Raw genomic sequence first — 27773 nt, 5'->3', positions numbered from 1 at the left:
ACCCATGGTCTGTTCTCTGGTTATAGTTTTGGGACATTTAAACAAATCATTTGATACAGTGTGAGAAATGTTGAAAGAGGTGTCTAGCAGGAGCAGAGAGAAAATTAGGGGCTGTCGCAGAAGAGGTGTTATTTGAGTTGCATCTTCGGCAGTTAGTTTGCTAGGCAGCCAAAGGGGAAAGGATATTTCTGACAGAGAAGAACATCTGCAAGGCCCTGATTATGAAAGAGCATGACATGTTCAGACACCACAAGCCCTTTGGTGGGTCTGGAACATGGAGTGTGTGTAGTAGAATTGTAGATGAGGTAGGGAAGATAGATAAGGGTCAGGTCTTGATGGCCTTGAATGCTTGGCTAGGGGAGATTGACCTTTAAGTTTTGAAAAATCAGGAGAAAGATGGATTCTGTAGATTTTGAGGGACACACTGTGGCCAGAAAGCCAGACATACTTGGATGGATAAGTATAACTCAGTTTCTACTTAATTCACTTTTTTGGGTGTTAGCTTTTAGGTAGAACTATAAATAAGACTTCTGAAATTTTGGTATTTAAAATTTTTAAAATTTATGCAAATGCATGTTTTAACTCCGGGTTTCTTAAACTTTATAATACCTTAGCATCACCCAGAAAGCTTTTAAGATTCTTCATGCCCAGGTCATGATGTCTAGGGGCTATAGCCAGGCTTCAGTATTATTTAAATAGCGAGTATTATTTAAAGATTCCCAGATGATTGCAGTGCACAGCAATATTTGGAACCCACTGTCTTTCCTTAAGCATTCAGTTCTAATAACCTGGTCAATGTGTGCTACGTAATATTTGGGGTATTTTAAAGGAGTGATCTGATTTACCTTGCAAAGTAATTATTCACAGTCCATTTATGTATCCCTCAAAGATTTCAAAAAATTTTGAAAGAAGAGAAAATAATAGTTTTAAGTGGATGGAAATTGTAATGGACTGTGTTTTGATAGAGAAGGACTTTGACACCCAGCCATCGCTGCTACATCGGTAGCCTTTCTAATACACTTAGCATAGATGTCAACACTGTGCCTATCTCCAAAGCAAGTTAGTAAGCGAATTGTACTCACTGTGAGGAGTTAGAACTTCATATCACCTATATTAGAATCTATTAGGAAACATGGAGGAGAATTATGCAATCTTATTGGATAATTTTAAATTATGTAAAACTAGAAATTACTTTTAGTTTTGGTGCAAGCTAATATGAAGTGGAATTACTGGCAGAGCTATTTAAAAATATAAAATCTACATTTTTACATAGATGAATACAAGCATATGTGTGTATATTTAAATGTCTTTAACTAAAAACAGAAAAGAATTAGCCAGGCATGGTGGCCCTTGCCTGTAGCCTCAGCTACTCAGGAAGCTGATGCAGGAGGATCACGTAAGCCAGGAGTTTGAGGTTGCTGTGAGCTGTGATCACATCACTGTACTCTACAGCTAGGGTGACAGAGCAGCAAGACTGTCTCCAAAAAAGAAAAAACCCAGAAAAACCAAAAAACACACCAGACAAATTTGAACAGTGAATCAGTACTGCATGGTATATTTTTACTTCCTACATGGAATTGTGATAATCATAAAAACGTTGGTTACTGTTGAAGATTATTAACTCATTATTCTGAAAATTGATAAAGGTAAAGAATCAAGGCATTTATCCAGCCTTTCTTGTATGCATTTTATTATGGAGTAATGAAACAGTTGATAAGAAAAATTCTTTATAATAAAATTATAGCTCATAAATGCAGAAGGAATAACAGAATTAGAAAATCACCATTTAGTAGCCCTTAATGAAATAATGACTCTTGGCAAGGATCATCTGCGGATGCTAAAACCATTAATTTAAAATTGAAACTTTCTCTTAACAATCTTAGGATCACTAAAAGTGGGTCAACCAAAAATTATATGCCTCCTAATACAATAGGAAGCTAAAAAAATTGAACTGAATCAGATTAAGCCTGCAGATCTAACTTCCAATTTAAAGGAAATAGGAAGGGTAGAGGAAAAAGTTAAATACCACCATGAGAAAACAATTAGCCTAATGAAGAATGTAGGCCATTCTACAGGGCCAGTACCTTAGCTTCTTCAGGAAGTAAATGTTCTGGGAAGTGGGGGCGGGAAAAAGGTGGGGGCTGGAGGATTTTCCGCGATTAGAAGAGATTTAAGAGCCATAGCGGCTAAATGTAATATGTGGGTCTTATTTGTTTGTTTGGTCTTACAGTTCCAACTGCAAGAAGACATTTTTGTGACAAGGAAATAGGAATATGGACTGAATAGTAGATGTTATTAAGTAGTTGTTGTTAATCTAATTAGGGCTGAAAATAGCCTTATGCTTATGTTAAAAAGACTAACCTTCCCTATCTGATGTATTTATGAGTGATACGGTCTGATGTTAAAATACTCCAGCAGTGAGTCATTCAGTCAATAACCAGGACAGGTGAAACAAGATGGGCAAATGTTGATAATTATAGAAGATGTGTAATGGTGTCTGGAGGGCTATTATACTGTTCTCTCTACTTACATGTTTTAAATTTTCTTTAATGAAAAACATTTTGAAAATTTAAGTTTCACCTTAAAAGAAATATGTAGCCCTTTCTAATCGCTCAGTAATTAAAAGTCACGGTCCCTTTCTTTTGTATTGCTACAGATAAGTAGAATTCCGGACATAGTTTTTATTTCACAATTTTTAATTAAATAGACTTAAAAAGGGCAATACTTTACTGTAGATTAAGAATGAGCTCTGTGGGAATTGGTTTTAGTAATAAAATCTATCCTCTCAAACTGTGGTTTTGATGAGGTTTGGATTTCATAAAGCAGCACAAAACATTGTTCAGTGGGTTTTTTCTTTTTCCATTTCCCCAATTAATTTTCTTCACTACTGCCAAGAGTAATTTCATAAGATAAGCCTTTGAAGGATTCTGCTTGTAAAGCATAAAGTCAGGTACTGCATCTCTCTCTCACTTTTTTTATTTATTTCAGTTGACCATTTGCCTTGTCCACTGCTTGAATGGGGGAAATGGGGGATAGGGAAGGAATGGAAAGGCAGACTAATACAAGTCGTGCTTTTCTTCAGATTTATTTGTCTGTCCCTTCACACATTCTCAAAACTCTGATTAACTCTACTGTGTGCAAGGCGCTCTACTGACCTAGCTGGAGGATGAACACATCAGGCATGTCCTTGCCCTTCTGGAGTCCCTGCCCTCTCTAGGGGAGGGAGAGAGGCTTAGGCTGCTGGTTATCTAATTAATAATGTGATAAGTGCAGTGAATGTACAGAGTGCTGTGAGAACTGAGGGTCTTGTCCAGGGAAGGAACAGGGAGCTAATCCTTGTGTCAAGGAAGAGTCGGAGTGAACCATCAGGTGGAGAGGCCAGGGCAGTAGTGTGAGAGGCCAAGGGAGGAGTGCACTTGAATGGGAAGGAGTGGGCAGGTGGGCCTGGAGCAGTCAGCATGTGGGCCATTGTGCTGAAGATCAGTGGAAACACATTGCATACACATAAATATTTCATACACATAAACTATACACAGATACAAAAATGATGTATTTAACACTTAGACATTCACCATCTTGCTTAATAAATGAAATACCACCTGGTGCGTTGGATTCCTCTGCTTATGCCTTTCCCGTTCTAACCTTCCTTTTCTTCCTTTTTTCTTTCTCCCTTCTTCCCAGGAGTAATCACTATCCTGAATTTTCTATTCATGTATTTTTTACTTTTATTTCTATTTTTACTACATAGATGCGCATCCCAAATCATGCATAGTTTTGCATGGTTTTGACCTTTGGGTGATAGGAATCAACATGGGTGTGTTTAGTGAAGGTGATTAAATTGCAGGAGCCACACAGTATGAAACCACTGAAAGACTCTGTACAGAGGAATGACATTTCAGGTGTGTCTTATAAAGATTATTTTTTATGGAATGTGGAGAGTGGATTGGAGGTGAGCAAGAATGAACAGGGAGATCAGTTAAAAAGATGTTATAATCTAAGAGCAGCTTATGGCTGATGGCTGTAACCTTTTAAGAGAAATTACATGCAGACTCTCAGCCATGGCCCTCTAGGATCTCATCTCTCCTGACTCTTTGACCTTGTTGTTCCTCAGATATGGCAAACTTGTTCCCTCTTCCAGGGTCTTTCCGTGTTCCCTCTGATGTGCACCCTTCCTCTCTGACCTGCAGAGTTCACTCTTTTGCTGCATTCAGGTCTCTGCTCAGAGAAGTCTTTCCTAACCGTTCTATCGAGAAGTGATCTCTCCCATGGTCATTGTTTTCTTGTCTCATTTCTCTGCCTCATTTTTTTTTTTTGTATTGTTTTATCACAACCTGGAATTACACCTTTGTTAATAGCCATCTTTCCCTGCTAAAATACACGTCCTGTGGGGGCTGGTCTTGTCTGACATTGTAACCCCTTACCCCTCAGTGCCTTGCATATAGTAGTATTTGTTGAACAGTTAAGGGAATTGACCTGAGGTTGGGATTATGAAATCCAGTCTTCTCTTCATTTGTCTCCCAAACATCTCTGGCTGTGAGCTTTCTTCAGAGCTTGAGGTTAATGCCCAAGTCCTATCCATACTAGACATTTCCACTTGCCTCTCTTACTATCACAGCAGCCTCAGTTTGTGTAAAATTATGGATCATCTTCTTTCCTCCAGTCTTCCACTTTTGTTAATGCCACCGTTACTGACAGTCCTCAGCCACAGTGGTCACTGGGGTGCTCTATGTCCCCATTTATGTCTTTGGAGAAGTTTCTGGTTACTGTTTCACCTGTGCTTTCTGTGTATTGACATTTTAGCTGGTGCTCAAAGCCAGGGCCAAGGCTTGAATTTTTCTCTTTTTCTCTTCTGGACATCAAGCTGAATCTTTCATCCCAGCACCCCTTAGTATTTTTGTCTATAGTTGTTATTTTTAAAAAACACAATCTTCTGGCTTGTTCTTTTTCCATGTCCTAATATTTTAAATACAGTAAAATCGAGGTTCCTTTATTTCCTTCTTCATCATTCCATTTTTTAGCCTCGCAACATATATGCTGTGTCCTTAGCTTTGTCCTAGAGACTTAACACTTGCCACTTTCTTGTACAACAGAGAAGACAGCTGGCAGCAATTCTTTCATCAGCATAGTTTCTTACCTCCTGTCTTTTGTTCTCAGGAGGGCTGAATTCTCTTTGAGCCCAGGGAGGCTCCTGCAGTTTTATTAACAAAAGGTGAGAAGTCATGAGTGCTACCTTCTGTAGCACTCTGCAAGTGTGTGGAGGCCGTGGAGTCAGCCGATGGTGTTAGTCTTTAGCTAGTAGTTCTCCTTACCTACTAAGCAATGATGCAGGTTGTGAAGATAAATTTGATTGGTTATTTTAGCATTTGAGTGCCTATCGTATTGTGATGAGCATAGATGTACAAGATGAGGGTTCTGCAAAATCTAGCAGGTATGGGAGTTATTTAACATTGATTTTAGTAAAATATGGTAAGTGCTGAGTTAGAAGTAGTTCTGAGCTGCCGTTCGAGTACACAGAAGGCAGCATGTGATTCATAGAGGGGTCTGTGAGAGGAGGCTTATTTTATAAAGGATGTAACAGGGCCACATCTTGAGTGTAAGTGGAAATTCACGAGTGGCCAGGAGCTTTAAGTTCTTAGATATAGATAATTCATGAAAACAAATGGAATCAGTCTGAGCCCAAATGTAGCTCCAATGAAGGATGATACCAGTGAGGTCAGGGCTTTATATCCTTGTTATCACAGCTAAAGGTAACTGAGAAGTTTTGATTCAACAGTGACCTGAAGCAGAATGCTGTACAAACAGCCTAGTACAGTAAGAGTGGGCAGTGAGATGCACCTGCCCAGGTTCAGGTTACAGCTCTGCAACTTATTAGCTTTGGGAATATGGATAAATTACTTAACCTCTCTGATCCTAGGCACGTATCTCCTATAAAATACACAAAGTGCTTATGACAAAATCTGGCACTCAGAGCATTCAATTAAGGTTTGCTATTGTTATATTTGACTCTTTATGACGTCCTAGAGCAGGTGTTTGCAAATTACAACTTGTGGGCCAGGGTCAGATCTGGCCTACTGTTTGATTTGTAAATAAAGTTTTATTAGAACACCTCCATGCCCATTTGTTTAAGCAGTCAGACATGACTTTATTATTATATATTTAATACAGTTTTTTCCTTAAAATGCATGTACTTTTTTTTATCTCTCTTATACATGGCACAATGTTTTTTAAGCCTACAGTACTGTAGTTGTTTGCAAGTTTACCTTGAGTAATGATTTTTACAGTCAAACTAATTAACATATCCATCATCATAGTTACTGTTTTTTACATGTGAGATGTGAACATTTAATATCTACTCTCAATACATTTCAAGCATGTGATATATTATTATTAATTATAATTACTGTACTGTATATTGCATTGCTGGAATGTATTAATCTTATAACTGAAAGTTTGTATCCTTTGACCAACATCTTGTCCCAGCCCCTGGCAACCTTGATTCTACTCTGTGTTTCTCTAAGTTAAACTTACTTAGATTCCATTTATAAGTGACAAAACATCAAAATTTTAAATAAAGACAAGACCACTATTACTGATTCTTTTTCCCTCAGGTTCCAACATGGCTCAGCATAGTACTGGGCAGCAGAGAACAAGTGTCCCGTGCATAAGCTATAGCAAACCCCAGACACTTATGCTTCCTACATATATGTAGGAGTTAGAGTTCTAAGATTCAGAATAACTTGCTGGCTGATTACATTGAATGGCATACATTAAGGTACATGTCAGGGTTACTCTCATAAGGTGTAATTATGCATGTATTTTGTTGAAGTTAGCTTACAGTAGTGATCTGTGTATAATCTGTTGTATAAAGCAATGAAAAATATTTCCATAAAGTTTCAAGTGGTTCACTCGAAATGGTTCACTGAGAGCAATGAAGCATAAATTAGATTAGCAGCATTGGATAACTAAAGCTGTTTACCAAGAGATCTGAAAAGATCACTTGGTTCCTGTAAGCGTTTTCTAAGAAAGGCCAGATAGGAATATTAATTTAATTTTAATGCTTTCTGATAAACATTGGCCCAGCTAGCCTTTTTAGATGACTAACTTTCTAATCTGCTTTGACATTTCTTCATGGTGCTGCAAACAGTGATTTGTTGGTAGTTGTAAGAAGATGTGTAATTGGTTTTAGTGAAGAAGGTTTGGAAATATTCTGTAAAATTCTTTTAAACTAGAATGGAATACGTAAGGAATAAGTCTGGAGGAATGGACAAGATCACGTCTCCATTTCTCAGATACCTTGTTGAGATGAGTAGGACTTTATTTGATGTTTTGATGCAGTAAATTACTATAGTTGTTCCAAATGGCTATCACTGTTACAAAGAGATAAAATGTGATATTGAACCTGATAACTCTTTTGCTTTCTAAACACTTTAAAATATTTTTAGGTGTATAGTGTTGATTGGAGCCAAACCAGAGGTGAACAGCTTGTGGTGTCTGGCTCATGGGATCAGACTGTCAAATTGGTATGTCAGCATTACTGTACTCAAAACAAAAAAACAGATACTTCATTCTCTAGAGTTTCCGCTGCATTTTGTTTTCTTTTTTAAAACATACTTCTATAGCTTTACAATTAAACAGTTAATTTTCTTTTTGAAAAGCATATTTAAAACATTTATAGGATTTAAAAATTTCTAATCTGGCTATAAACTAATGATTAGCTAAGCATTGATCATTTGGGCTCTTTAAATACCATCTTGCTTTATATAACAATAGATCTGAAGAAATCCTTGATATGTTTGTACATTATGTATTATACGTATTTAATGTATTTGTAGGTGTATATGTAGTGTATATAAAAGCATATATTTGAATGTACCTCTGTTAAGTAATTGATCTATTCATTTATTTGTAGTGGGATCCAACTGTTGGAAAGTCTCTGTGCACCTTTACAGGCCACGAAAGCGTTATTTATAGCACAATCTGGTCTCCCCACATCCCTGGTTGTTTTGCTTCAGCCTCAGGTAAATAATTCTGAAGTATTTATCAAAAGCCTTACATGTAGTGAGTGAATGGTGGCCTTATTTTCCCCATTAGGTGGCACTATGTACCCTGTATTCAGAGGGAAAATGGGAGTATGTTAGTTACTATTTTTTTGTGCTGTTAAGATTGTTTCATTTTTTACCAACTTCTTGGCAAGAATTAGCTGGGGCCCAGATTACTTTTCAATGACTCCCTAACAGTGGAGAGCTCTGTAGAGAGCTGAAAAAAAATAACTTCTAGGCTCAAATATCTATGTGTAGAGGTATAGAGAGCTAAAAAAAATAACTTCTAGGTTCCTGGCAAGTACAAATTCATAGATCGTTATGTCGTAACTGAGATATGAAATATTTTTGAAAGAGAAGGTCTTGAGTTTTGCTTTAGAATATCGTGGCTTGTCAGTGATCAGGTTGAGTTTGGACCTGAGAAGTGGCCTTGTGAATTAAAACTGTATCATTGGCTCATAATTGGAAGACACTGCAGTAAATCAGAGCACCCAAGAAAGATTAAATGTAAAAAGCCTTAGGATAGGCTGGGTGCTGTGTCTCACACCTGGAGTCCTAGCACTCTGGGAGGCTGAGGCGGGTGGATAGCTTGAGCTCATGGGTTCGAGACCAGCCTGAGCAAAAAGCGAAATCCCATCTCTACTAAAAATAGAAATACTGAGGCAAGAGGATCGCTTCAGCCAAAGAGTAGAAAGTTGCTATGAACTATGACTACACGGCACTGTATCCAGGGCGACAGCTTGAGACTCTGTCTCCAAAAAAGAAAAAAAGCCTTAGAATAGAACACTGGTTGGCAAACTCAGATCAAAATGACTAATTGACAGTTTTTTATAAATAAAGTTTTATTGGAACGCAACAACCACATCCACTCATTTACTTATTGTCCATGAGTACTTTCCCACCATAGTGGGAAGTTGAGTAGTCGTGACAGAGAGAATGGCCCTTTACAGAAAATTTGCTGACTCCTTGTATAGAGCCTTGAGGGTAGATAAAGAAAAAGAAGGTATTTTGCATGGCTGGGTAGTTGGTCCTTTAGGGGAGGAGAGAAGACAATAGCTAGAGAAGGTTGTGTGCTTCTAGTATTGTCTCCCCATCTAATTATCCAGCATCCAAAGATAGGCAATTGGTAGGATAGTTGTTATGGGTAGGATAATTGTTCCTTTCTTGCTAATAAACCGTATTAATGCACTGAGTTCCTGAGTTGTTGAATTACATTTAGTGGCTTCCATAGGAAATACAACATCACAGAAATCCTTTCCATTAGTTTCTTTTCTCTTCATGTTTTAATTCTTTTTGTGGTTGTTCTTTTGTTTTGCTTTTATTTTTTTTTTTTTATTTTTGAGACAAAATCTCACTGTGTTGCCCCAGGTAGAGTGTAGCGGCATCTTCAGAGCTCACTGCACCTTCAAACTCCTGGGCTCAAGCTATCCTCTTGTCTCATCCTCCCAAGTAGCTGGGACTACAGGCACACACTGCCATGCCCAGATAATTTTTTTTCTATTTTTTGTAGATCTGGGGTCTTCCTCTTTTTCAAGCTGGTGTGGAACTCCTGACCTAAAGTGATCCTGCCTTGGCCCCCCAAAGTGCTAGGATTACAGGCATGCACCACCACACCCAGCTTGCTGTGTTTTAATTCTAAAAATTAAAAATGACCAAATCTCCCTGAATTCTGTAAGTATTACTAGGTTGAAAATACTCAGAAATGGAAATCTTCAGGTAACTTGTATATACACAGATATATCCATTTAGATCTTACATCTTTTTGACACCCTAATAGTGAATAATAATATCTGTGTGTGGAGGCATTGTTAATTTAAGAAAAAAATGTGGTGTTTCTGTTCTCTAAGAAAAATTGATAGCATTTTTCTTTAATGAAGAACAGTATACTCTGTCGGTTTATAAAATCATTACTATTGGCTGGGCATAGTGGCTCACCCTTGTAATCCCAGCACTTTGGGAGGCTGAGGAAGGGGAATTGCTTGAGGCCTGGAGTTTAGGACCAGCCTTCACAACATAGCAAGAGACCCCATTTCTACAAAAATAAAAATACTAGCTGGGCGTAATAGAGCCCAGCTGTAATCTTAGCTCCTCAAGGGAGCGAGGAAGGAGGATCGCTTGAGCCTAGGAGTTCAAGGTGGTAGTTATTTGTGATTGCACCACTGTATTCCAACCTAGGGCTACAGAGTGAGTACCTGTTTCTAAACATAAATAAAATAAATACTATTATTTTTTAAATTTCTAAGTTGTCTAAGCTTTTTCTGTCCATAGTCTCACTTAAATCTTTTTCCATGTATCAAGTAATGAGATATATTGAAATGAGATGAAACCAGTAAAATACTTTTCCTTGTCAGATTTCCTGAATTTCTTCCTTCATCTTTTATCTTTCTGTGACACAGCTAACCAATATTAATACATTTAATGTGAATTAATTAACTCCTTTATATATATAGATATGACTTAATCATCTTTTATGTTTTTAATTTTGTATAAATGCTGATGAGTTTCATGTTTATAGTAATCATAGGATGCCAGAGTTTAGTGTAATGGTTTTAAATTTACCATTTTGCAATTTTACCATTGGTGAAAGGCCCTAACACGCAAAGTATTAGCCCAAAGTTTTTCTAAGAGTGTGAATTAGGGTGACACTGGCATTCTTTTCCTGGGGAGGGATGCCCTTTGGCCTTATGTGCTACAGTTTCAAAGGAATCATTTAAAACTCTGGATTGAATTAGTACTTTAGACTAGATCTACTTCAAAAATGAACTGAAGCACACTTCTCTTCCAGTGAAACAGTGGAGACCTCTCTGTAGGGAGCTCTAAATGAATATTTATAGTAAATCAGAATACGGTGTATTTGGAAAAGTATTAATATTAGTGAATAAAATTCCTTGAACAAGGCTCGGCGCCTATAGCTCAACCGGCTAAGGCGCCAGCCACGTACACCTAAGGTGGCGGGTTCAAATCCCCAGCCCGGACCCGCCAAACAACAATGACGGCTGCAACCAAAAAAAAATAGCCGGGCGTTGTGGCGGGCGCCTGTGGTCCCAGCTACCTGGGAGGCAGAGGCAGGAGACTCGCTTGAGCCCAGGAGTTGGAGGTTGCTGTGAGCTGCAATGCCACAGCACTCTACCCAGGGGGACGGCTTGAGGCTCTGTCTCCAAAAAAAAAAAAAAAAAAAAAAATTCCTTGAACAACTGGTAGGTTTTTAAAAATCCTTTACCCTACTATTGTATGCAATCTTGTTAATTATGTTATTGTTCAAGGTTCTAAAACTGCCTTCATTTGTTTGTTTATTTATTTATTTATTTACTTATTTATTAAGACAAAATCTTCCTCTGTCGCCCTGGAGTGCTGTGGTGTCATAGCTCACAGTGACCTTAAACTCCTGGACTCAAGCCATCCTTCTTGCCTTAGTCTCTTAAGTAGGTGGGACTACAGACACCTACCACACCACCTGGCTAGTTTTTTCTATTTTTAGTAGACACAAGGTCTCACTCTTGCTTAGACTGGTCTCGAACTCTACCTGCCTTGTCCACCCAGAGTGCTAGGATTACAGGTATGGGCCACTGCTCCTGGCCCCTTCATTTGTTTTTAATCATTGTTCTTTTTATGCTTGTGCCCAAATATAGATCTGATGGTGACACAACCATGAACTAATACAGCTGCATTTGTTTAGACATCAGTCAGAATTGTGTGTAATTATCTCTTCATTTGGGCTGAGTCACACACACGTCTTCCTTTTATATTGGTCTTTGTATAGCATCGTGTGTGTGTGTGTGTGTGTGTGTGTACACTCCGGATATTGAGTGTAGAATATTCAGTGTATGAGTCTTAATAGCAGACAAAAATTAATTATTTATAGAGCATTAACAGTATAATCGCAATACTTTTTAAGCTATGTGTACAACGTAAATGGGTTGTAGGGTATACTGTAAAACAGTCTTTTATCAACCCACTGACTATTTGCTTTCATGGAAAAGAAGACCATCTGTTTAATTCTAGTACCCGCATGTGTTTGCTAGAAATTAATGTAAATCGTGGTCATATGAGTCAGGACTTCTTTGGTTGAAAATGAAAAAAGTTCTGCCCCAACCTGCCCTAAGGAAGAAGATAATTTATTGAAGCTCACGGAGATGAAGAGTCCAGAGTTAGATCTGGCTTTATCGGCATGGCTGGCTGCAGGGCTCCGTCTTTTGTTGTCCTCGTTTCAGTATCAGGTACCACATGATGGAAAGATGGCAGTAGCTCCAACCTCTGCGTCCAGTCTGGTTTCTGTCTAGTAGGAAAAATAAAAAGATTCCTATTCAGACATCCCGGGAGTTTCCTTTTCTGTCATTGGTTCTGATGGATCCATTTGGATATTTCTGAGCTAATAGCTGTGCCTGGGATAGGGGGATGTAATGTGTTGCTTAGCCGTGGTTTACCCCCTTCTGTTGAGAATGGAGAATGGGAGAGGGTGGTGCCAGAACTACATATGCGGAGAATGGAAAGAATGAATCCAGGTTATGTGGAAATAGGTAGATAAATTCTGAGGGGCCAGTATTCACTAAATTGTCTGCACATCTAAGGCTTAATGTAAATGAGAGGGGCTTTGATGAAAATCCAGTACTGTTCTATATGCTATAAAATATGTTTCTTAAAATTACCTTTGAAAGGTTCTGGGAAATGGGTACCATAAAGCCATTTTCATTTTCTGCCAGCTTTTATGATTTTGTGAACTCATAAGTTTGATATGAGTTCACTGGAAGGTTGACTTATCAAACTTTTGCCATTTTCCTGAAAGAATCTTTTGTGATGATTCTTTACAAATATTAGCCTCCTTAGTAAATTTCAAAAGATTTAAGGTTTCTTTTCCACTCTGTCTATGTGTTTCTAAAATATTGGAAGATGTTGTGGTCTAGTAATAAAAGTTAGGGCAGGCTGTGAAACCCACGTTGCACCTTAGCCATTTCAGGGAGGATGAGTGATTCGTGCGTACGGTGGCAAGCCAGTGAACTGCTCAGTGGGTTTTCCTTGCTTTACCTGTTTTCATGCGTTTCCTATAGCACATGTTCATTCTTTTACATAGCTGGATGCCTTACATGGGCAAATGCTAAAATATTTTGTGATCATACTATATAAGATACCAGAGTGACCATCTCACTAGAATCTTTAAAATGTGTCTCAGGTTCATTTTGATTGTTGAAAAAGACCTTGCCAGTGAGTCAGCTATTTATTGAATGTCCACCATTTGCTGGGCACTGAGGAAGCAGACAGGGTTCCTGCCCTCCTGGAGCATGTCATCAAGGGGGGTGAGGTGCAGTAACGGCACAGACTGTAAAGCTCTTTGTGGTAGAGACGATATAGCACACTAGTCAGCAACGTGGATCCTGGAGTCCTGGACTACCTGGGACCACGTTCTCCTTTGCCTGCTGTTACCAGACTTCTGTTGTGCTGTTTATCCTATTTCCTCATTCCTCGTTTCTAAACTAAGGGTGACAGTAGTAGCCACAGCATGGAGTTCTGAGGAGGACTGAGTTAGAGTGCACAGAGGGCTTAGTTTAAGGTGACCAGATTTTAACATTGGTAAAGCGGGACACCATTGGGGGGTGGGGCCTGACAACAATGCAAACTTTGATAAGCAGTGCTCAATAATTAGTTCTCAGCAATTATTTGTTGTTATTAAAGTTTAACATTATAAAATTAACAAAAATAATATAAAATGCATATCCTGGCAAAATAGCCACATGGCAGCCGAAAACCATACATTCCCTTCCTGTTCTCCCGCCGTTCCCTAGCTTGTCATGCATTCTTTCCAAAAATCAGGGCTTTCTTAAAATGCCGCAGGACGCAGGACAAATTGTTAAAAATCAGGACTGTCCCGCTAAAAGCAGGAAGTCTGGTCACCTTACTGGGGGGGCGGGGACTTGTTTGTTCCAGACAGTTTGGCTCCTTCTGAGCTAATGTCCTTGCCTAGAAGCAAGGGAGGGAGCCAGTCTTCTTCTGATACTTTGCCCAGGAGGGGAGTAGGGAGTTTGCATTAGCCTTTTCATTTCCAAATGAAGTTACATTAACCTCTTCATACCCAAATGGAGTTGCATTAACCTTTTCAGCAGCGGAAAATATTCCCTTCCCATTCTCCCGCTGTTCCCTAGCTTGTCATGCATTCTTTCCAAAAATTGGGACTTTTTAAAAAATGCCACGGGACATAGGACAAATTGTTAAAAATCAGGACTGTCCCTCCAAAAGTGGGACATCTAGTCACCTTAGCTTAGTTAAGTGCCCAGTGTTAAGAACAGTAGGACGTCTGGTCACCTTAGCGTAGTTAAGTGCCCAGTGTTAAGAACAGTGGGACGTCTGGTCACCTTAGCTTAGTTAAGTGTCCAGTGTTAAGAACAGTGCCCAGCCAGAGTAAGAGCTCTATAAATGTTAGCTCTTGTTAACCTGTGTGCCCAGAACTTAGTGGGAACGTATAAATGGATTTCTGTGCTTGTCAGGGTTGGCTGGGCAGGGATACTTCTCTCAGGCAATTGTGTCTAAGCTGCTAGCTTATCAACAGGTAAGAGTTGGGGGATGAGAAGTGGGAAGCAGGGTATGGGAGAGAGCAGAGCATATTTGAGGAACGGCCTTTGCAGTGTAGCTGTAAGAATGAACAGCCTGTACTTACCTGAGAACTAAGACCCAGAGCAGAGTTCCAGAGTAACTTGGTCTGGGTAGAATCTGGAATGCCTGTTATGTTGTAACATACTAGTCCAGGGATTCTAAAGCCTGGTTAATAATCAGGGTAATTGGGGGAGCACTGAAACAGAATTCTGGGCTCCATCTTAGTCCTACTGAATCAAAATACTTCTGGGAGGTATATTTTTAAATCTCAGCTAAATTTAGTGATCAGCCCAATTTGGGAAGCATAGTACTAGTCTGTGGAATAGTTCTATTTGAAATAACAAATTAACGGCTTATTTCTGTTGAGGTAGTGGGAATTTCACACTTGTTTTGAAAACTACACGTGCAACTCTTCTTTAAAAAGTCTATAGGATGTTTTAGTGGTGAGTTCACAGAAAGAGGGGTTCTTTTAGTTTGGCAACTCCTTAGTTTTTTCTCTCATTTTTGTTAGTGAGTTATATTACAGTTGTTAACAATTCTCTTGCTTTACTTTCTTGCTTACAGCCAAGTACTTGCTATAAAACATACTGTTATCTGAAGAATATTTGAGCTCTGTATATGAAGAGGATTAATATGAAGTAAACTTTCTTTTGAATCATGAAAACTAAATTATTGTTGTTATAGACTCTATATAATTGCATAAGTCATAGCTGTGCCTGAATGTATGGGGTCCAATTGTTAAACAAACCTCATTCTCCTGTAAGAAAAAGTCATGCAGGATGGATGGAGGGAGGGTAATTGATGGGATCACACCTACGGTGCATCTTACAAGGGTACATGTGACCACACCTACGGTGCATCTTACAGGGGTACGTGTGAAATTTGCTAAGTGTAGAATATAAATGTTGAAACACAATAACTAAGAAAATACTGCGAAGGCTATGTTGGCCAGTTTGATGAAAACATTTCAAATTGTATATAAAACCAGCATATTGTACCCTGTGATTGCATTAATGTACACAGCTATGATTTAATAAAAAAGAAAGAAGAAGAAAGAAAAAGTCATATGACATCTGAGAGGCATCTGGCATTTCAGTTAAATCATGTGAGCCCCAAATTACCCTTTTGCTATTCAGTCCACTTCATAGTTTTAGACTCTGTGTTTCCACTCATTCTCCTTGCCCAAATTCCTCTTACCTGCTGCAGTTTGAAACTAGGCATAGTAATGGCCAGCACTTTCTGTTCCAAATTGTGCATTTAAACTTACTGGTTCTGCTGCCAGTGACAGGTCTGCAACTGATAAGAGAAGCTGGTAATTCAGGTGGGTCTATGGCACCATCACAGGGACGTGACAAATGTCTGGCTGACAGTGAAAGCCAGTTGTCTGGGAAATTTGATTAAAAAACAACATAAATTCAGATGTTCTCAGAGCTGTAGAGTTGAGTGAGTCATTGCACCATTTGTACTAAAGGCAAAGTAACAGGAACAAAGCGCCAAATGTATCTAGCAGGAGAACATCAAGGATATGGGGTTCTTAGTCAAATGTATCCAGCAGGAGAACGTCAAGGATGTAGGGTTCTCAGCTCCCGCATAACAGTCTTCATGTTTTTGTGCCCCTTAAGTTAACTACAAGACAGGACCATCTAAGCAAAAGAAAAAAAGTTGTTTGAATGTGGTGCAGAACCAAACTGTTGTGCCAGAGGAACAGAAAATAACCATCCGCCCAACCTTTGTTGTTGTTATTGTGATAATATTTTATTGCTTTATGATACACATAAGAACAGTATAAGTCTTAAGTATACAATTTGATGAATTTTCACAATGAACACATACGTGTAAACACTGCTCAGATCAAGAAGTAAATTGTTACCAGAGGGCTCTCTCACATCCTTCTTGTCACTCCTCACCTTACCCCCACTTTCCCAATCCCCGTGATCATTGTTTTACCTTCTAATACCATAGGTTAATGTCTGTTTTTATACCTTATGTATGGTTTCTTTTCTAAACATTATGTTTTATGAAACTCATCCATATTATTGCTAAAATACACAATTACTTCTTGATTTCTTAGTCTACATTAGTTGTAGTGTTTTGTGTTTTATTTATTTATTTATTTTGAGACAAAGTCTCACTCTGTTGCCCTGGGTAGAGTGCAGTGGCATTATAACTCATAGCTACCTCAAACTCATATGCTTGAGCAGTCCTTGCCTCAGCTTCCTGAGTAGCTGGGACTACGAGAGTGCATCATTATGCCCGGCCGGTTTTCCTATTTTTAGTAGTGATGAGGTCTCAATGTTGGTCAGGCTGGTCTCGAACTCCTGGGCTCAAGCAATCCACCCACCTTGGCCTCTCAGAGTGGATTACAGGTATAAGCCACCATGCTGGCTGCATTGTGGTATTTTAAATCAGTTTACGTACTTACATAATTATTAGAGTAAATACAAGCTCATTGAACTTCAGACAGTGCTCTAGTTATGGCTGTAGCAGACTATAGTTTCAGACCTACTATTAAATATAAAGTTTTGAAAGGTAGTATGTATCATTTAGGCATTTCATATGTTTTAATGGAAGCCTTGTGCTAAGTCAAATGTTTTTCTTTGGGTCTAGGCTTTTTTTATGGGACTATAGCTCCAGGAGAATACCATTCACACCCTCTGTGATGGTAAGTGATTTCTTTTACCTGCAGGTGATAGAAATGGAACTATCTTAGGTCTTTGTGAAAGTTAATGAAACGTGTACCCTGGAAAGGGGGAAGGGTACAGGAATGGGCCCAGGATGTGTTCTCTCTCATCTGGACTTTGCCTTGTTGACTTGACTCTGCAGGCTGGTTTTCAGAGTCACAGGAGACCCATGGCCACCAGCAGCTCCTGATTTTTATAACTTATAAATTCTACTATGAGAGAGGACTGATCATTTTTTCATTTATAGTTCACAAAAATCCCAAGTACCCACCTTTTATCTGTCAGCTGTAGTCAGAGCAGGGAATGCGATATGGTGGCTGGCCTTGCTTGGACATGCCTCTTGTTGGTCAACGGTGTTGAGCCACAGGTCTTTTTAGAATCACTTGGAGAGAAGGTGATAGATGTATTGTTCCTAGAAAAAGGGTGTTGTTGCCATGTAGTGCAAATACTAGACATCCACATCTCTCTGCTTACACAGTGGAGGGTGGGAAGTCATCAAAGATTGTTTCATTGAAGCCACATATTCTGGAAACATATTCTACCGACCAATGGCTAGAACACAGACAGTAACTATAATTAGGGTCCTTGAAGATATTTGAAGCTCTAAGCTGTATCAATTATGAACAATTTCCATTTGGTACTTTTAATCTTATTGTTCCTTTTATCCCTACCCATCCTTAGCTAGATCCAAAAATGTTGCTTTTGTTGATCAAAGTGATTTTCAACCTTTTTAAAAATAGGACAATGGTTTTAAATTAAAAAGTAAAATAATCCCACACACAAAGCAATAGTTCATATTTATGGCTTGTTTAAAAAGTAGTAAAAACATTACCAAAACCCAAACTGAAGGGCCACATACCAAATTCATGCTTGTGGTGTTATCTGACCAGAAAGGTGGGAAGTAGATTGGAAATACAATAGCGATTTCAACTTATCTATAGTGTTTTGTTCCTTTTATTTCTACAGTAAGTAGGGCAGAAATGATCGTCTGCATGCATGTGTGAGTATATGTGTATGTGTGTAAGAGCAAGAGAGAGGGAATAATTATATATTTTTTCCAATTTATAGAAAAATAACAGAAATTAAAAGAGTAATTCCTCAAGAATCAGCCAACATTGGCCGTACAGCATTTGTCCTCCAGCACGATTCGGAGGCAGCAGCATAGCGTAGCTGTAAAGTACACACAGTGGGGACCCAGACGGCTAGGGGTCTGGCTTTATCACTTAGTACGCTGGGCAAGTTATTTCATTGCCATACGTTTGAGTTTCCTCATTGGCAAAGGACTGCAAAAATTACTTTTTATTTTTTTTTTTATTTTTTTTATTTTATTTTTTTTTTTTGCAGTTAAAGCTTTTTATTACATGGGGATATACATAGCAGTATTACTACTGTAAAGACAGTGTTATGTAGTGGCACTCGGTATTATGGAATCTGTGTCGTTCTGTACTATAATCAAGACATTTCTACAAGGTGACACCTTGGGATTTGTTTGGCCCCTTATCTAGCTCCCAGTTGAGAGGGGCACACATGTCATTGAGGGTCATGTTCGCATTCATCCCAGTGTCAGCCACATGGTTTATTCCAGCTGTGCTTCCTTTGGCAGACGGCTGTTATGTTTTACCTTGGTGCCATAGTGTGGATGCCACAGAACTTGCATTTGCCAGGGAATGATCTCCTGAGAGGCTATGTCATGAAGTAAAATGGTATAGTCTAATTCAATAAAGTCATCGTTTCTTGGCACTTGCTTGACAGTTTGAATTTTTACCATCTTACACCATGTGTTTTCAGTAGAATTCTGCCATATTATATAACCACAGGCAACCCAAGCTAAGTGTCGAACTGGCTTCATTTCTGGAGATATATTTCCAAAACTGTCTGGAATATTTTGGGCTTCTAGAGGTTTCTTCATGGACTTGAGTCTTTGATAAAACGTGTTGTCTTCTTCATCGGGGTTCTTGCTAATATCTCCTTCCAATGTGAAGGTGACTTCGGGGGCAGTTTCTTGGCCCATTGGAGGGTAAAGTACATCAGCAGTGCAGTTCACTGTAACTTGTTTTTGGATAATTTCTTCCACTGAAAATTTAAGGTGATACTTGTGCCCTCTTCCTGGAATATCCTCCATGCTGGCTTGCTTCACCGTCTGCACCAGGAACAGCTTGTGGGGGGTCCCTTGCTGGTAGTTGATGCAGTTCTCCGCCACCGAGGCCGCCCGGGAGGCTGGGTAGTGGCTTGGTGGGATTTCCATTCTGGGTGAGCGGGGAGTGACCCGGGGGCCGCACCGGCGTAGCGGACGAGTGGTACCGGGGCCCCAAAAATTACTTTTTATATGATCAAAATTCCTACTTTATAATGTAATGGTGTGTATATTTGTGTGTTTTAATTAGTACATGTAAAATGCTTAGAATAGTATCTGGCACATTGGACTCAGTAAATATTAGCTGTTGTTCATGTTATTAGTAATAGTAGGGACAGGAATAACTTATTGTGGGTATTTTTTCTCATTTTAGTTTTTAAACATTTTTTAAGGGTTTGTTTCTCATTTGGTACCATACAAAGCTCCACTACCTTATCTCATTTCAACCTTATAAGGTGGTTATTTTATTTTAGGTAAGGAAACTGAGGCTAACTTGATTTAATCTCTACAGCTACTGAATTATTGAGCTGGTTTAGAACCAAGCTTTGGAAATACAAAGTCTCTATTTTTTTTTTTTTTTTGAGACAGAGTCTTACTGTGTTGACTTTGGTAGAGTGCCGTGGCATCACAGCTCACAGCAGCCTCAAACTCTTGGGCTCAAGCAGTTCTCCTGCCTCAGTCTCCAAGTAGCTGGGATTACAGGTGCCCACCACAAAACCTGGCTATTTTTTGTTGTTGTTGCAATTGTTTAGCTGGCCCGGGCTGGGTTCAAACCCACTACCCTGGGTGTATGTGGCTGGTGCTGCAACCATTGTGCTACAGGTGCTGAGCCCAAAGTCCCTATTCTTAAACTTTACATTTTATTACTGCCAACACATTTAATTCTTATTTTTCTTCAGCAACTTTCAAAGAAGGCAGGAGAAAATGTTAGCTAAATTTAGCTCAATGACATGTGATTTAGAATTGGGAATATAGGAAAGTTTATGTAGGTTAGTGTCTTAGTCCATTTTTGTGTTGCTGTAAAGCAATACTGGAGGCTGGTTGATTATAAAGAAAAGAAGTTTATTTAGTTCACATTTCCACAAGCTATACAAGAAGCATAGTGCTGGCATTTCCTTCTGCTGAGGGCTTCAGTCTTGGGTTAATGTCTTGGCGGGTGCAGACCACATAATGAGAGTAAACGAGAGAGAGAGGGAGGACGGGTGCCAGGCTCATTTTTAACAACCGACTCTCACTATCATGAGGTCAATACCAAGCTGTTCATGAAGGATCTGCCCTCATGACCCAAACACCTCCCATCAGGGCTGACCTCCAACATTGAGGATCAGTATCAGCATGACATTTGGAAGGTCAAACATTCAACTATAGTAGTTAGTAAAGGGTAATTTAAAAATTTAGCATTTGTAGATACTATATGCATCTAAATAGTGTCTACTTTGTGCTAGAGACCATGCCAGGTCTCTAGCTTTATAGAAACTTTATTTATTATATTGAATTCTTAGACAGGCCTGCCTGGTAGGCATTCTATTCTTTTTAGAAATGAGAACTCAACCCCAGAGATACTACACATCCACTGCAGGGTTATACAACTACAAAATTGGATTCAGGACTCTGCCTGCCATCCCACCGAGAGGCACATACTTTTCATCACAGGCAACTAGCTTCTCTTACCATCAGATATTTGTATTTTCCTTAAAAAATTATTACAGGTACATAATACTTGTATATCTTTCTTTTTCTTTTATTATTATTTTTTTTTAGGGACAGAGTCACTATTGCCCTCAGTAGAGTGCCATGGCGTCACAGCTCATAGCAACCTCCTACTCCTGGGCTTAGGTGATTCTCTTGCCTCAGCCTCCCAAGTAGCTGGGACTACAGGTGCCTGCCAGAACACCCAGCAATTTTTTTTTTTTTTTTGCAGTTTGGCCAGGGCCGGGTTCGAACCCACCACCCTTGGTATATGGGACCGGTGCCTTACCCACTGAGCCACAGGCACTGCCCCAATACTTGTATATCTTTATAGGGTACATGTGATGTTTTAACACAGGCATACAATATGAATTAATCAAGTCAGGGTAGTTGGTGTATTCATTACCTCATGCATTTAACATTTCTTTGTGTTAGAAACATTCCAGTTCTACTCTTTTAGTTATTTTAAGGTATACCTAGACTTATTGCTAATTATAGTCACTTTGTTGTGCTATCAAATATTGTTCATTCTATCTAACTGTATTTTTGCACCCATTAACTATCCTTGGATATTCTCCTATCCCTGCTACCCTTTGAAAACCATCATTCTCCTCTCTGTCTCCATAAGATCGGTTGTTTTAATATTTAGTTTGTATATATGAGTGAGAACACGCAGGACATGGCTTTCTGTGCTTGGTTTATTTCACGTAACATAGTGTTCTCCAGTTCTATTCACGTTGCTGCAAATGGCAGGATTTCATTTTTTGTGGCAATACAACCTGTTAATATTCTGTTGTGTGTGTGCAAATTTTCTTCATCCATTCATCCATTGTTACATACTTAGGTTGATACCAAATCTTGGCTATCGTGAATAGTACCGAATAAATACAGGAGTGTAGATAATATTTTTGATGTACTGGTTTCCTCTCCTTTGGATATGTACCCAGCGGTGGGATTATTGGGTCATACGGTAGTTCTGCTTTTAGTATTGTTCTTGAGAGTGATTGCACTAATTTGCAGTCTTACCAGTGGTATGTTAGGGTTCCCCTTTCTCCACATCCTTGCCAGCATTCATCATTGTCATTTTGGTAGAAGCCATTTTAACTGAAGTGAGATAATGTCTCGTTGGTGTTTTCATTTGCATTCCTCTGGTAACTAATGATGTTGAGCATTTTTTCATACACCTATTGGCCATTCGTATGTCTTCTTTTGAGGAATGTCTATTCAGATCCTTTGCCTATGTTAATAATTGAGTTATTGGATTTTTTTCCTATTGAGTAATTAGAACTCCTCATACATTCCAGTTATTAATCCCTTCTCAGATAGGTATTTTACTAACATTTTCTCCCATTCTGTGGATTGTCTCTTTGAGGCCTTTGTTGATTGTTGCCTTTACTATGCAGAATCTTTTTTCGGTATGTGTGTAGAAGCTTTTTAACTCGATGTGATCCCATTTGTCCAATTTTCTTTGGATGCCTGTGCTTTAGGGCTATCACTCAAGAAATTCTTGCCCAGACCAGTATCCGGAAGCATTTCCCCAATGTTTTCTTTTGGTTTTTTTTTGCAGTTTTTTGCCGGGGGTAGGGTTGAACCCGCCACCTCCGTATATGGGGCCAGCACCCTACTCCTTTGAGCCACAGGCGCCTCCCTCCCCAGTGTTTTCTTTTAGTAGTGTCATAGTTTCCAATGTTAGATTTAAGTCTTTAATCCATTCTGATATCATTATTTTGTATATGACTAGAGATGAGAGTCTACTTTCATTCTTCTGCATATGGATACTCAATGTCCCCAGCACCATTTAATAGAAGGGACTGTCCTTTCCCCACTGTATGTTTTTGGCACATTTGTCAAAGGTAAGTTTAGTACAGATATGTGGATTTATATCTGGGTTCTCCATTCTATTCCATTGGCCTGTGTGTCTGTTTTTATGCCAGTAACATGCTGTTTTGGTTACTACAGTATGTAGTGTACTTTTGATGTGCATGTATATATTCTGGATTTTATTTGTGTCATCTGTTGTTTCCTCATAGTATAGAAAAATTGGAGGCAAACAGCATATAAACCATTTATTTAACCAGGGGTGACTTTGTGCAGTTAAGTAACAGACCATTTGTGTCATAATGCCAAATATAATCCTTAAAATTTTTAGCAAGGAGAAGAATTTTCCTTCTACTTGGCCCATTAAAATGTAGTATAACTAAAAACTAACAGTAAAAAATTCTCCATTTTGGCTTAGAGAGTAAAACTGCTACCACACTATTTCTTTTTTTTCTTTCTTTTTTTTTTTTTTTTTTTGTGACAGAGTTTTACTGTGTTGCCCTCGGTAGAGTGTTGTGGCATCACAGCTCACAGCAACTTCAAACTCCTGGGCTTCAGTGATTCTCTTGCCTCAGCCTCCCAAGTGGCTGGGACTACAGACATCCGCCACATGCCTGGCTTTTTTTTTTTTTTTGGTTGTAGTTGTCGTTTGGCAGACCCGGGCAGGGTTTGAACCCGCTAGCTCCTGTATATGTGGCTGGCGCCCTAGATGCTGAGCTATAAGCACCAAGCCCACATTGTTTCTTTCTTATAGAATATTCTGGTGCAGGGCACCAACTTTATTTCCTAGACATGAGGATTTTAAGGTCCTTTTCCTGCCCAAAGAAAAATGTATTGGGTGTGCGTTTAATCACTATTTCGCTGATCTCAGTGTGTGATTAAAATTTTCCTCTTTAAGTAGATACAAAAGCATTGTCATGGTGCAGTATTACTTTTTGTATTACTTCACTTTTAATTCTTATGGATTATTATGATTTTAAAAACATATAAAATGGTAATATCCTAACAGTAAAAGCAGTATATTTTTATGTAATTTATCATTATGAGCACATTGTCACTGAGTTTCCAAGTGGTGTGATGGAAAATGATCAAGTCTTCCTTTTTTACCAGGTGATCAGACTCTGAGAATTTGGGATGTGAAGGCAACAGGAGTCAGAATTGTGATTCCAGCCCATCAGGCAGAGATTTTGAGCTGTGACTGGTGTAAATATAATGAGGTATGGTATATGGCTGTACCCTGAGCTGTCTCCTTCCTAAATGTTAAAGTGTTCTAGATTTTATTTATCTTTGTTTATCTGGACTTGGGTGGTGTTCCTGGACCATTAAGTTAAATTCAGTCCCTTTCATTTCAAATTAGTAATTGTGACTGACCTACATGAGTGTTAATTGGATTTAAGTGGTCATAAAACAGGCAGAATAAGAAACAGAAATTCTCAAAGTTCAAAAGTGCAACCTTACTTGTTTGTTTTGGGAAACTGCTTTATAATTTATGTAATTTTTCTTCTTTATTACCTTTTTTTTTTTTTTTTTAGAGACAGAGTCTCACTCTGTCACCCTCAGTAGGGTGCCAGTAGGTCACAGCTCGTAGCAACCTTAAACTCTTGGTTGCCTAAGCCTCCCAAGTAGCTGGGACTACAGGCATCTGCCACAGTGGCTGGCTGTTTTTTGTTGGCAGTTGTCGTTGTTGGTTAGCTGGCCTGGGCCAGTGCGCCTGGCCGGCACTGTAACCACTGTGCTACAGCCTTTTTCTTTATTACTCTTAACTCTGCCACTTTGTAACACTTTTTGCTTTCATTTCTTTTTCACTTTGCTAGTCAGTCTGCTGAGCTATTTGTAACTTGAATTTTAATTTGACAGGCCACTGGTTTTTTAAATTTTCTGTTTCCTCCTCCTTTTTAAGCCCGACTAAATTCTATGCTTCTATAAGAAAGCAGTGTACTTGTGTAATTTTTTTTAAAGCTTCAGTTAACATGCGCATATGAATTGGAGATAGAAATGGATTAAATATGTGTTAATATACTACAGTCAAGCTTCACACAATGAGGTTTTAGTCAGCTATGGGCCAGATATGTAAGGGAGTCTTATAAGATTATAATGGAGCTGAAAAGAATCCTGTTGCCTCTGAAGATCTTCCAGAGGGACAAAATATGAAGATGGAGGACAGTGACATGGGTGATTCTGACCCTGTGTAAGCCTATGCTAATGGGTGTGTGTGTCTCAATTTAAAAAAAAATTAAAAAGTAAAAAAAATTACAGATAGAATAAAGACATAAAGAAAGAAGATGCTCTATACAATGTGTCTGTATTTTAAGCTAAGTATTACTACAAGATTTAAAAGTTAAAAGAATTAAAAAGTTAATAAAGCACAAAATTCACACTAAGGGTAATTTATTGTTGAACAAAGAAAAAAATTTTAATAAATTTAGTGTAGCCTAAGTGTACAATTTTTATGAAGTCTGCTGTTGGGTACAATAATGTCCTAGGCCTTCACAGTCACTCACCCCTCACTTACTCACCCAAGGTAATTTCCAGTCCTATAAGCTCCATTCATGTATATGTACCCTATGCAGGTATACCACTTTTTAAATCTTTTTTTTTAAGACAGAATCTCACTACGTCGCCCTGTGTAGAGTTTTATGGCATCAAAGCTCACAGCATCCTCAAACTCTTGGGCTTAAGCGATTCTATTGCCTCAGCCCAAGTCCCAAGTAGCTGGGATGACAGGCGCCAATCACAACGCCTGGTTATTTTTTTGTTGCAGTTGTCATTTGTTGTTTAGAAGGCCCAGCTGGGCTCTAAGCCACCAGCCTTGGTACATGTGACCGGCGCCCTAACCACTGACCTACGGGCATCAAGCCCCACTTTTTAAATCTTTATACTGTATTTTTTGATAACTTTTCTATCATTTTAGATGCAACACTACTTATTAACATTGTGTTACAGTGCCTACAGTACTTAGTATAGTAACAGGCTGTGCAGCTTTATAGACCAGGGATAATAAGCAGTACCATGTAGCCTAGGTGTAGATAAAGTAGGCTATACAATCTAGGTTTGTGTCAGTACACTCTGTGATATATCTGCACAGCAGGGAAATCGCCTAATGCCAAATTTTTCAGAAAATATCCCCATTGTTAAGTGATGCATGACTGTTTATGTGCCTGAAGTGGCCTGCTGACTGGCACAAATAGGTAAAAATGTATGCCTTCCTCAGTTTTAGATCAATTAATGAAAGTTAGGAGAACGTTCTATGGGCAGAATTCTTTAAATAAAAAAATATAATACATATTCTTGATCTAAATATAAATTTCAATGTTGATGACTACAGTTTTAAATGAATTTTTGATATGGTAAAATTAAATTGGGGCCTATGTGTTTTACATTTGGGAATTCTAAAAAGAGGTGCTGATACACACTTGAGACTAAAAATTATCGAATCAGGGAGGCACCTGTGGCTCAAAGGAGTAGGGTGCCGGCCCCATATGCTGGAGGTGGCAGATTCAAACCCAGCCCCTGCCCCCCCAAAAAATTATCGAATCATTGAAACTTTTCTACAGAGGAGCTTATAGTAAGGTCCAGCATATTCAGACAATGAATTGCTGCTGTGGTTGATGTGGGTTGGACTGAGAGTGGACCTGTCACTCAGAAACTCTGCTTTCACTTACAGCTCTAGATAGCAGAGTCACCACTATTTACATAAATTCTCAGATATGATTAAATATTACATTAAGGCTTGGTCCAAAAGACTTGGGACCAATGATTGATTTGGATTTAGAAAAACTTAAAAATTTAATTTATGTCCTTTGCTTTTTCAAATATTCCTAAAGGGCCTCTTGCCTTTTAATGCTTGGTTAAACCTCAGAGCATGTTAAAAACCTTTTGAAGAGAAAGTTGGGCTCATTTGTCAGATAAAATTTTTAGTCTCTTATTAGCACTACTAAAGGTGAATTGGAAAATCCAAATGCTCTTTGGAACTATGGCTTTTTCTGTTGTGTGTAGTGTTCAATCATGGACGTAAAGCACACTGAGTTCCTTTTCTCTTAAATCATATCAATTTGTGCTATTTAATGTCTATTTTTATTTCTGTCTATACTTATATAAAACTTTTCAAGAATGACTCTGGGTTCATATTAAATAATTACCAGAAAATAGCTATTATAGTAGGAAAGTCCGCATATTGCTTACTTGCAAAGATGTCACAGATTACTTTTCTCTGAATTGTTTTTAGAATTTGCTGGTGACAGGGGCAGTTGACTGTAGTTTGAGAGGCTGGGACTTAAGGAATGTACGGCAACCAGTGTTTGAACTTCTTGGTCACACCTATGCTATTAGGCGGGTGAAAGTAAGTTTTCTTCTTTTCTTTTTGTATGTAGAATTAAAATTTAGATATAAATCATTGAAGCATATATAAAAGAGCATTGTGGTATTTAGAGATTGGAGATATTCTTTTTTATATGTGTTTTTGTTATTCAATTAATGATAATATTGGAAACTGAAATTAGGTAAAATACTTGAATAGTTATTGAATGAATTGGGACAATGTAGACATTCATTGCTTAAGTTTATTATTGTTGTTATTTATTTATTTGTTTTTGAGACAGTGTCTCCCTTTGTTGCCCTTGGTAGAGGGCTGTGGCATCATAGCTCAGAGCAACCCCAAACTCTTGGGTTCAAGCGATCCTCTTTCCTCAGTTTTTCTTTTTCTTTCTTTCTTTCTTTTTTTTTTTTTTTTCACAGAGTCTCCCTTTGTTGCCCTTGGTAGAGGGCTGTGGCATCATAGCTCAGAGCAACCCCAAACTCTTGGGTTCAAGCGATCCTCTTTCCTCAGTTTTT

At 38.6% G+C, this 27773-nt stretch overlaps 2 protein-coding genes across 2 annotated transcripts in view; one reads left to right on the top strand and one right to left on the bottom strand.

Annotated features, from left to right (window-relative positions):
- The window catches only part of PEX7 (peroxisomal biogenesis factor 7), a 74960-nt gene that overhangs the window by 7450 nt on the left and 39737 nt on the right, over positions 1-27773 (top strand). The window contains exons 4-7 of the mRNA XM_003790295.1: positions 7443-7520; positions 7910-8018; positions 24054-24160; positions 27169-27282. Coding sequence (XP_003790343.1) covers positions 7443-7520; positions 7910-8018; positions 24054-24160; positions 27169-27282 — 408 coding nt within the window. The remainder of the gene's footprint in view (positions 1-7442; positions 7521-7909; positions 8019-24053; positions 24161-27168; positions 27283-27773) is intronic.
- Positions 18693-19593, bottom strand: LOC100942919 (latexin). Its single transcript, XM_012805438.2, has one exon. The coding sequence runs from the start codon at positions 19545-19547 to the stop codon at positions 18879-18881; it is 669 nt and encodes a 222-aa protein (XP_012660892.1). The 5' UTR covers positions 19548-19593; the 3' UTR covers positions 18693-18878.

Source organism: Otolemur garnettii, unplaced genomic scaffold, assembly GCF_000181295.1.
Source record: "Otolemur garnettii isolate 467f Iridium unplaced genomic scaffold, OtoGar3 scaffold00042, whole genome shotgun sequence".
Classification (NCBI taxonomy): domain Eukaryota; kingdom Metazoa; phylum Chordata; class Mammalia; order Primates; family Galagidae; genus Otolemur; species Otolemur garnettii.
Note: the sequence above shows the minus strand (reverse complement) of the source record. Positions and strands in the feature narration are given on the sequence as shown.